The sequence below is a fragment of the Mastomys coucha genome, unplaced genomic scaffold (genome assembly GCF_008632895.1).
Source record: "Mastomys coucha isolate ucsf_1 unplaced genomic scaffold, UCSF_Mcou_1 pScaffold4, whole genome shotgun sequence".
Lineage (NCBI taxonomy): Eukaryota > Metazoa > Chordata > Mammalia > Rodentia > Muridae > Mastomys > Mastomys coucha.
The window spans coordinates 1,698,932-1,709,823 of NW_022196910.1; the positions used below are offsets into that span (position 1 = coordinate 1,698,932).

General features: G+C 57.4%; 1 protein-coding gene across 1 annotated transcript in view; it reads right to left on the reverse strand.

Moving 5' to 3' along the window:
- Positions 1–6,734, reverse strand: part of Onecut3 (one cut homeobox 3) — a 20,290-nt gene extending 13,556 nt beyond the window's left edge. The window contains exon 1 of the mRNA XM_031349434.1: positions 5,361–6,734. Coding sequence (XP_031205294.1) covers positions 5,361–6,546 — 1,186 coding nt within the window. The 5' untranslated portion in view covers positions 6,547–6,734. The remainder of the gene's footprint in view (positions 1–5,360) is intronic.
- Between the last annotated feature and the right edge of the window lie 4,158 nt (positions 6,735–10,892).

Below are 10,892 nucleotides of genomic sequence, written 5' to 3' on the forward strand. Positions count from 1 at the left end.
AGCCCCAGCCTCAGCCCCAGCCTCAGCCCCAGCCCCAGCCTCAGCCTCAGCCTCAGGTTCTCACAAAGCAGAAGAAACAGACCTGCAGCCTGGCATCCCTGTCTCCCAGACTCCGGAGTGGTCACAGGAAGTGGCTGCTGGATCAGGGCAAGGTGTGAACTTGGCTTTCCTCTGACATCAGCTCCACCTCATCCTGGGACACTGGCATGGTGGGGGGGACAGTTTGCCAGGAATAGAAGTCACTGCATCCTATTGAGTCAAATGTAAAAAGCGTGCCTTCCTTCTCCCTAGGATTTCTGAGGAGGGTGTGTGTGCATGTGTGTGCGCGTGTGTGTGTGTGTGTGTGTGTGTGTGTGTGTGTGTGAGAGAGAGAGAGAGAGAGAGAGAGAGAAAGAACAACTCGCCAGTGCCCAGGATACTGTCATGTCACTGTCAAGAGAGCTAGAGGGACAAACACAGACCCCAGAAACACTGCTGTGTGACTGCTGTGAAGTGTCATGTCTTTCCTTAATGTTCACTGATGTCCTAGGTCTGTACTTCCTGGTTTTTGCAGTGTCCTAGATCCCCCATACACGTGCACACACACACATACACACACCCATACACACACGCACACACACAGACACACACACACATACACGCACACACGCACACCCCACAGGAAGGCTGTGGGTGTGGTGGGAGGAGCCCCGCCTAGAATCCCCCAGTGAGGGGCTGAGGGTGTGGTCAGGTGCTGGACCATTTCTTAGCACACAGAAGGCCTTGGGTCTCATCCCCAGTACTGTGAGAAATTTTAAATTCATTTGACTGAAATCTTTGTGGGACTCGCCGGCTAGTGGACCTGTTATCCTGAACAGATCCTGTGCTCAAGGGCAAAGGGGCTCATTGTAGGAAACTACAGCATGCCCCTGTGACTGGGTCACAGAGGCCTTGCACAGGTTTGCCACTCATAACCCTGGGGAGATGGCCACTGTATATTCTCTGTGGCCACCTGGAGTATTCCCACCTTTGACCTACGGGGTCTTGTGCCACTGTCCCAGTCCCTTTCAGGAGCCCCTGCCACACTCTGAGGGGCGTATGCAACTCTGTCCATTTCTCAGATTAGGAAACTCAGACATCTATCTAGGACCAGTTAAGAATGGAGCAAGGGGAGTCCCAGGCCTTTGGGAATAGACTCTACTTTTGGGGGTTCGAGGGGAGCTGTAGCCTTTTCTGTGTGTTGGGGGGGGTCTATTAGAGGTTTACACAAAGATTCCAGGCCTTTGAGAATGAGAGGCAGGGCTGTACTTGCATGGGAAGTGTGCTGACCTGGCATGCATGAGGCCCTGGGTTCCAGCCCAGCATCCTAAGGTAGATATGCCCTGCACAGCCGCCATCCCAGAACCCAAAGGCAAGGTAGGAAGATGAGCAGGTCAAGGTCATCCTCAGCCTGGGCTCAGTAAGAGATCAATGGACCCCAGGATGTGTTCACAGCCTCAGACCGAAGGGTAAGAGTCAAGCTGGGCGGTGGTGTCACAGGAGGCAGAGATGGTGGATCTCCGAGGTTGAGGCCAGCCTGGTCTACATGAGTTCCAGGACAGCCGGGCTACACAGAGAAACCCTGTCTCAAAAAAAGCCAAATAAAATAAAATAACAAGGGACCTACAGCTGAGCACCTCTCCAGCTTTTCCAGAACCTACAGGAGAGGAAAAGGCGGGAGGATCTGAAGGGCCTATGGACTCACACATCGTCCTCTCCTGTCCAATGCTCTGGCCTGCTGCCTCTGCATCGTCCCCAACTGCAGTTTCCGTGGGGGAGACCAAGCAGATTACAGCCCCTAGACTTTTTCGTGTGTGTGTGTGTGTGTGTGTGTGTGTGTGTGTGTGTGCACGCATATGCGTGTGGTGTGCATACATGGTGTGCGTATGTATTGTGTATTGTTTATGGTGTGTGGTGTGTGTACTATGTGTAGTGTGTGTACAATGTGTAGTGTGTGTGTATGTTGTATGGTATACAGTACATGTGTGTACAGTATGTATATATGAGTTTGGTGTATGGTGTGTATGTGTGTACAGTGTGTGGTGTGGTGTGTGTGTACAGTGTGTGTATATGTGTGTGGTGTGTCTGTTAGATGTGTGGTGTGTGTGTGTGTGTGTGTGTGTGTGTGAATTCCTGTCTCCTCCTTTGAATATTTCATTATATTTGTATATTTTTCTGATCAGTTACAAAAAAAGAAGATTTTTTTTTTCAGTCCAGAGTTGCAATTTAAACAATATTTGAAGCCGGCCGAAGCTATCGACCTGGGCGCACGGTGATGAATCACAGACGGTAATTCGAATTCATCGACCGCCCCACCCGCCAGGAGCCACCCCTCCCCCAGCTCCGCTCCCATAATCACAGTTTGTGACTGTCACTGGGGTGTGTGTGTGTGTGTGTGTGTGTGGTGGTGGGGCACAGCTCCGAGAGGAGATTCTGGGGTGGGGTGAGAGCAGATGAAAGTATGTCACCACCACCCCCGCATGGTGGGAAAAGTGCCTGGGAGGGCCAGGGTCTTCAGTGACTCCTCCCTACCCTACACATGTGACGCATGTTTTACATTTGGGAAAACTGAGGCATGCAGAGGACAGCACACACTGGGATAGGGCTGGGACTCAGAAGCTCTTTGCTGTGTTTCTTGGGCACAACAAAGAAAGGATTTACTCTCAGAGGGCCTCAAAGGAAGGAGAAGGGGGCTGTGTTTTACTGGGGCTCAGGGACCAGGAGGGGCCAGCCGAAGCTCAGCCACCTTCTGGCTTCTCCATGATCCCTTCTCTTTGTGTCTAGCCTTTCTTTTTGCTTTTTTTCTGCTCTGGTCTCTTTCCCTCTCTCTGTCCCTCCACACTCCCCTACCCCCTCATCTCTCCAACTCACATCCCTCCCACACCATTTCTCTCTCTCTCTCCCATCTGTCTGTCTGTCTGTCATCTCCCTACCTTGTCCCTTTCTCTCACTGGTTTTGTCTTGCAGGACGTTCTAGGGTTGGTGGCACTAGGGACAATTTCTTCCCAGTGAGGCTGTGGGTGGACAGTTTCCCTCCTGGGTTCATAGATGCCAAGGTCCAATTTTGTCCCCAGTGGGTTGGGGACAAGGGAGTGAGGAGTGGCGCTCCGGCTCCAGGTTTGGCACCTTCAGCTGTCACTGAGACACAATATGTTGAAGAGTCTCGCCTGGCTGCCCCAGCACCCTTTAAATGTCACAATTTACTGCCACTTAACTGCTTTTCATTTGTGCGGGGACCAGAACTAAAGGCCTGGCTCGAGCCTAATGACCCCGGCTGCCACTTCTGACTCCAGTGGAGTCTGAAGATGAAGACAGAGAAGGGACCTGGAGCACTAGGTCACAGCGTGACAGCCTGGACCCCAAGGCTGTCCTGGAACAGGCCAGGTATCTCATGTTTCTACCACACTCTGTGCTCCCCTGAGGTGGCCACACTTTTAGAAGTGACACAGTCATCCTGTCACATGGTCCTAGAGAGAGATGCTGGTCACCAGAGCTGCGTAAGACAAGGAGCCAGTCTGGCCCCAGCTCCCTATGGAATGACTGACCTATTGCTTCAAGTGGGACATGTAGAGCTGGTGGCCTTGCAGAATTTGGGACCCTAGGCCCATGTGATGTCCAGCAGTTAGTTCTGTGGTATGTCTGCCTTTTGTGTCCACAGGAGAGCATCTGAAACATCACTCACGCAGGTGACAGGCGAGTGGCATGGGTTTGGGGTACACAATGGCTGTATGTCCAGGAGGGGAGGTCTTGGTCTTAGAATCCACAGAACATGAGAGCACCTTGGAGAGAGTAGACCCCTGGCAAGGCTTCCTGAGGACAACCATGGACAGTACAGGAGTAGGGCTGTGTTCTGGGACAGGTGTCCTTGTCTCCCTCACAAGCAACAGGGCCCTTCAGATAATAAACCTGTGTGTGTTTATCCTGATGTACTCCAGGGCCACCCGTCCCCCCCCCCACCCCGCCCCAGGAATGCCGGCACAAAATATCCCAAAGACAGAGCAGGTCTCATCACTGAGCCATCCCATAGACTGTAGTGGTAGGGGAAACTGAGGCGGGTCTGTGTGTGCCAGGCTGCAGAGTGGGCTTCGAATCCACAGATAGAGCAGGTGTCCCAGGCTCCAGCCAACCCACTTCTATCTACCCACTACACCCAGGGCCCCCTGCTTCTCTGCACCCCACACACGCTTGCAGTGTGGCCTGGGGGTACAGTCAACCCAGTGCTCAGCTCCTGCCTTAGGGGCCCTCTCTTGAGTCCCAGCTGCCCCGCCCCTCTCTGTGTTTGTATGCAGAGGGATCGATGAGGCTCTGGAAACCGCTATTGTCCCTGGAACGGGGTGCACAGCCCCCTCCCCACCACGTCATAGAAAAACCGCTCTGCCCAGACCACCGGCCTCCTGACACCCCCTTCCCAAACACGGAGGGTGTAGGGTCAGTGGCACACCCCCACACTCTTCGCTGGAGTGGGAGGAGACAGGTTAGACCAAAGAAGGAGACAACGGGTCCCCCAGGGGCTGGCTCGTAAGCCTGTGTGTGTGTGTGTGTGTTGGGGGGGAGAGACTCAGGCAAGGCGCAAGGGAAGAAAAGAATAAAGAGAGACTGGACTGGGTACGGGAGAGACCGGCAGCTCGAAGAGAGGGACAGCCATTTGTCCCCGTGGAGAGAAGTAGAAAGGGGGATAGGAAAACAGGAGGGAGTGAGGCCTAGGAGCCACCGGGGGTGTGAAGGCCTCTGGTGGATGCCACTGAGCCCAGGGTCCCAAGGGCCGCCCCTCCCCCAATCTCAAATGACCTTTGCCAACGGCCAGAGGGGGGAGGGATGGGGGACTAGCGGATCGATCGTCGGCAGAGGCTGAGCTGCATAGGAAGAGAGCTCGGTGGTGCTGGGGCTGGGGGCAGAGCGGTGGCCAGGCCTTGGCTGAGTCTAGTCAGCACCTGGAGCTTTGTGACTGGGTGGAGAGAGGGCGCCGTTGGTCCCTCTTGCAGGATGTTTGGGGACGAGGGGAGTGGCACCTGTGATCCCGGGGTATCGTGAACCCAAGGAACGTGCTACACACGCGCGCATACACGCGCACACACGGAGCCACGCGAGGGCTGTTTTAGTTTAGCTCCCTATGTCTACGTCAGCTTCAAAGACACTAGACACCCTACACAGTCCCTAAAAGAACGGGGACGGCGACAATAATTGCAATTGCCCTCTCTCTATTAGCGATGCACAACCCCCGGGTCAGCCTCAGAGGCTAGAGGATTCCCCCCCTCGAGGTTACCAGGACGCACTAGCCAAGGTCCCTCATCTTGTGCCAAGCATGTCCCCCAGGGTCGAGCCTCTGGGGCCCTAGTCCCTACCTGCCAGGCGCAGCGCCGACATGCGCTGGAACTCGGGCTCCTGCAGCCACTTCCACATCCTGCGGAAGGTCTCGCGGCCGGATTTGAGCTTGCTCCAGGGCTTCGGATTGCGCAGCAGGTCGGAGAGCGTGCCCTGCGAGCGGCACAGGATGCGCTGCGCGAAGATGGCCTGTGGGATGCTGTAGCGCTTCAGCTCGGCGGTGATGCGCTGGGCCACCTCTTTGGTGTTGATCTCTTCGGCTGCGGCGCCAGCTCCCGGGCCGCCGCTGCCGCCGCCGGCGCCACCGCCCCCTCCGGGGCCACCGCCGCCTGAGTGAGGCCCGTGCGCCCCGGCCGCAGCTAGCCCGCCCAGCGGAGCCAGCAAACCCGCGGCCGCCCCGCCGGCCGCCCCGCCACCTCCCGCGCCGCCGCCGCCTCCAGGCAGCCCTCGGGCCAGCGCGTCCTCCGCGCGCCCCAGCAGCGCGGCGTGTGGCTCGAAGGCCGCAGGTGGCAGTAGTTTGTCCCCAGCCAGGTGGCCCGGAGCCCCGTAAGCGGAGAGCGGTGGCGGCGGCGGCGGCGGCTGCGGGGCGCTGTGCAGAGCAGGGGGCAGCGCGCTGGGCAGCGGCGATAGTGGCGACCCCATGGTGGGCAGCTCCTTGCCATAGGGCCCGTAGAGGTGGCCCACCGAGGCCAGCGCCGCCCGCTCGTCGCGCATGAGGGTGAAGCTGCCGCTCACGCTGGCCGCCAGGCGCTGCGGAGGGGGCGGTGGCGGCGCGGTGGCTGGGTGAGGGTGCGCGTGCGGATGGCCTCCGTGCGCCCCGGCCACCGCGTGCTGGTGGAACTTGTCGGCCACGGCGGCCAGCGGCGGCAGGTGCTGCAAGGGCGTGAGCGTGGTGTAGGTGCCACCCAAACCTGGGGCCTCGCACGCCATACCCATGGCTGGGTGCAGGGGGCCAGCCAGCTCCCCACGGAAGTCAGGGCCACCACCCGCGGCCCCTGCAGCCCCCGCGCCCCCGGCGCCCCCGCCCCCGGCGCCACCACCGTCCAGCAGGCTAGCCATGCCCGCCACCAGGCCCGGACGCCCCGATGCCACTAGGCTTCGGTGTTGGGCCGCGGCGGAGCGCGCGTGGCCCGGGCTCAGCAGCTCGCCGGCTTGCGCGTGTGTCACCCCGTGCAGCCCCCCGAGGCTCTCCAAGCTCAACTCCATCCTGGGCGCCCCCTCCGTGTGTGCTCAAGGCCGCAGCATGGTCCCCACGCACTGGCCGACGCTCCCGGTGGCGGCGGCTGCTGCTGTCCCGCTTGTTCAGTGCTCTCGCCCAGCTTCGGCTGCTGCGAGCAGTGGCCACCAGGATGTGGCGGGGCTGCCGCCGCCGGCGCCCCGGCCGGGGTCTGACGTCAGCGCCCCGCCCATCGCTCCGCCTGCACCCGCCAAACCCCCTGGAGCTCCAGGTTGGCTTCCCGAGTGTTCCCCCTTTCTGCTTGCCCTGAGAAGAACCTGAGGACCTGAGGGATTGGGGTGGGGGACCCCTAGTCCTCTCTCTCTCTCTCTCTCTCTCTCTCTCTCTCTCTCTCACTCTGTGTGTGTGTGTGTGTGTGTTCTTATCTCAGCGTCTTTGATTCTTTGCCCTGTACATCCGCCCTTCTGCGCCGCCAGAGTGGCCCCAGTACCTGAAGTGTGGCTACATACGCCCTCCGACTCTGTTGGCACCTCTAGAAAGACGTGGCTTTTTTCAAGCTCACCCTCAAACACACACAAAGATTTCAAAAGCTCTTTTGGGGTGAAGTGGGGTAATTAGTAGGTCCCCAGAACTGTCACACAGCCTATATTGACCTCAAGCACAAGGGTAAGCAGGCATTTGGGCCTCTGTTTTCTCAACTGTGGAATGTAATTGGGGGTGGGACACTCACAAATCTCTCTTAACGGGGACTTTAGTGGTCTTTAGGCCCAGGACTGGGAAGACAGAGACAGGTAGATCTTTAATTTGGAGGCTAGCCTGGTCTATACAGCAAGTTCCAGTCGGGCAAAGGCTTTATAGTGAATCTCTGCATCAAAGCAAATAGAAATCCCTCCAGAAATCCAGAGTCCTGTGTAGTGGCTCACGCCTTTAATCTCAGCACTTGGGAGGCAGAGGCAGGCGGATCTCTGAGTTCAAGGTCAGTTTGGTCTACAGAGTGAGTTCCAGGACAGCCAGGGCTATACATGGAAAAGATAACAGAGAGTGGGGAGGGGAGGGAGAGAGGAGTCGAGGGGAAACCCCTCCAAAGTTCCGTGTATTTGGCTACCCTCCTGTCCCCAGTATCTCTGGGGTCTGAGGATGTCTTGTCTGACGACTGGTCATCTCTAGACCAGCTTGGGTTTTTCTTCAGACTGAGATAGCTCTGGAAATCTCTCCCACCTACAGACAGGGAAGGAGGGACAGAAGGGAAACATGGATGGCACCCTACAGGCACAAGGCACCTGGGAACAAGACCCCTCTTGGGTGGGTAGAGGAGAGCTTCCTGGGGTGGCTAAGCCAGACCCTGGAGGGGCCTTGTGTTTGAGGTCCAGAGGTCAGTGTCCCCACTCACTGTAGGGGAGGGTTGTTGGCATTGGTTCTGGAACCTTAGCCACCCAAGCGCTCTGACTTGACTGATGCCACCCAAGGGATGCCCCCACCAGTGGCTTGGGCTGTTGGGCTGGGAACAAAGCGAACCAAGAATCTGATGTCCATAGGCAGCGCAATGACTTTGTGACTGGCATGGTGGTCCATGCCCCAGGCTGCAGAGAGCCTTTTCTGTCCCACAGTTTCTCCCCTCCCAGAGAAGAGGAGCTGTAGAGGAAGGTGGCATTGTATAGGAGCCATCAAGTGTGTGTGTGTGTGTGTCACACAGATGTCCCTCTCCCAAATCCGTGGGTGGACAGGACTGAAGGGACTGTTTTAATGGGAAGAACTCAGTATTTATTAAGCTCCAGCTGTTTAACAGTCCTAGAGAGGGGAGAGTCCCAGAGCCCATCACTTCTTGCCTGTTGTTGCCTCGGTCTCCCAGTTGGGAGTGGGGGGACAGTGGGGAGTAAAGATTACAGACGGGTGGGGGGCATGTGGGTGAAGCTTGCAGGAGTGGATACTTCTACCCAACCACCACCCCCAAGGGACAGAAGTCTTGGGTCTTCTGATTTGGGGAGTCTGGACAATTTGGGGCTTACAGCCATCTTCCAGATAGAGGAACCAACTGAGGCATACAGAACGTCAATTGCACCATTTGGGTTTCCTCCCCAGTGATGAAGGGCTGGGGACAATTGCTATGGCCAGGATCAGAGTCAAGTCTGAGGTCCCCAAGTCTACCCTGCAACATCACAGATAATTAAAAATAATCGTGGGGTGTGGAAATCAATCAACTACCGTTAACCGATAGCATTCAGAGCTTCAGAAAGCAAAGAACTACAGGGTTGGCTGGGTGTTTATAAACAGAAAAACAAAAGACGTCCATAAACCCTTTCAAATACCAGCCACCCCGGGGTTCCTGCACCGGGGGTTGGGATGATGCGGGCCCCCTGCCTTCATTTCCGCCTGTGTTATTTTTTGTTTTAAATGATATCTATAGCTTTCCCCCCTGATGAGCAAGGAATCCATTTTGAAGAAAAAGAGAGAAGGCTGGGGGCTTTGAGATGAGGGGACTCCCTTTTCTCTTGAACCAGGACAACCTCAGGTGTCACACAGTCTCTTTCAAATGCCCAGACTTAGATGGGGCTCCTCAGATCCATGGAGGGACATTTTTTCAGCGTGTGCAGCCTGCGCTTGAGCCTTCTGGGGACGAAGTGTTGGATCTCCGTGGGGTCTGAGAGATGGAGTAAAAACCTAGGGGTCCCTCAGAAACGGACTGTGCCCCCCGAGCCCCAAGAACTGGCCTCCCCCCACTTTAGTAATTAGTAAAATAGAATTGAGCAGGGCCACGGGGCATACGGGTGGCTGATCGATCTTGGGTCATTAGCAAATTGAGGGTGGAGGAGGGGTGGGCTGGAGAAGGGCAGGGCATCCCCCATCTCTATCCCCGTGGGGACCTAGGCCAACTCCTAGGACCTCTCAGTCGACCTCTCAGTATCCCCTCTGAGAAAATCAGAGATGGAGTCCAGGAGCCCCACAACTGCCTCTGGTGTCTCCGGACATGCTGGGCTGCGCCTGGCTAATATCCACCGTCTCTGTGCTAAGCCCAAATTTGACAGAAATCTGAGGCCCAGTTAACCTGAGGGCTGTGAGGATTGGACCAACAAGCACAAGCAACAACGCCCTTAGGGGACCTGCACAGGCTTCTGTAGAGCAGTCAGTCGTCCCTTCACCTTCCAGGAGGCTCCTGAAGGCAGTGCTGGGATCAGACACCCCAGCCGCAGCAGGCCCCCGCCAGTTTGGCCTCACCAATGTCCTCATTTTCGCTAAAAAATTGATTTGGGGACTTTAGATACCTAAAGTTGTCCCTTTTAGGGGGGTACTCCAGCCTCTCCCGGCAGGCCGCTGTTTATTCCCCCACCGAAATGAGAGTTTTAAGCCACCGGCCTTTCTTCTTGCAGGGTGGGGTGTGTGGGTGGGTGGGGTGGTGGTAGTTCATAGGGACTCTAGCGACTGCCACCTCCATTCCAGCCAGAGCTGGATTGGGACCAGCGCCCCCCAAATCTGCAGGCGCCACAGATCTGAATTCCCCACACCCTGCAGCTCCGGTTCTCCGCTGGGACACGGAGAAGTGTTGTCCAGTCTGGGTGGTCCCAGGGGTCTCTGTCGGGTGTGGTGTTGCCGGAGCGCACGCGGCACCCCGAGATGCCTGCACGGCCTGGGCCTGTGACTGCTTCGCCCGTGGCAGCTCCGCGGGGCTGTTCCGCGACAGCTGTGCCCGATCGATCCCCGACGGCCCCGCGTCTCCATCGAATCCCCATCGCTCTCGGCCGCGCGCTGCGCAAACACCCGCTTGTTTGCAGCGGGCCGCAGGGCCTGTGCGAGCCGCAGCAAGGACATAGGGCGTCACCGCACCCTCGACCTTTCAAGTTTAAGGGCGCCATGAGGGGAGGGAACCCCAACAGCCTACTACCCTGTCCTGACTCAGTTTCCTTCCCAGAGAGCAGCCGCTCACTCTGGGGGACCCCAGAGTAAGAAGGGCCCGCAGCTGTTCTCTAAGCCACCTGCTGCTCCCTTCCTTGCTTTTTTGCCCTTCCTCCCCCTCCTCTTTCCTCCTCCTCTCTGACAGGATCTCCTGTAGCCGGTGCTGGCCCCATCCTTGGTCCGAACCCTTTAGAGATGAGCTGAGCTGGACCGGTTGGCTCGCAGGATTCAAAGTCACCTCTGGACGAGATTTGGCTACCCCGCCTCTCCCTTCCCAATTTGTCCACCCTGCGCTCTAGGGAAAACGAATTGTCCGTAAAGTGTGTGTGTGTGTGTGTGTGTGTGTGTGTGTGTGTGTGTGTGTGTGTAACTGAGGCCAGAGGGACCAGGGCACGACTTGGGGCCCTCTGGAGGGCTGGAGAAGCGACAGGTAGGGGGCCTCCTGGATGCCTCCAGTCTGGGGTTCGCTTCCACGCTTGGGTTGAAC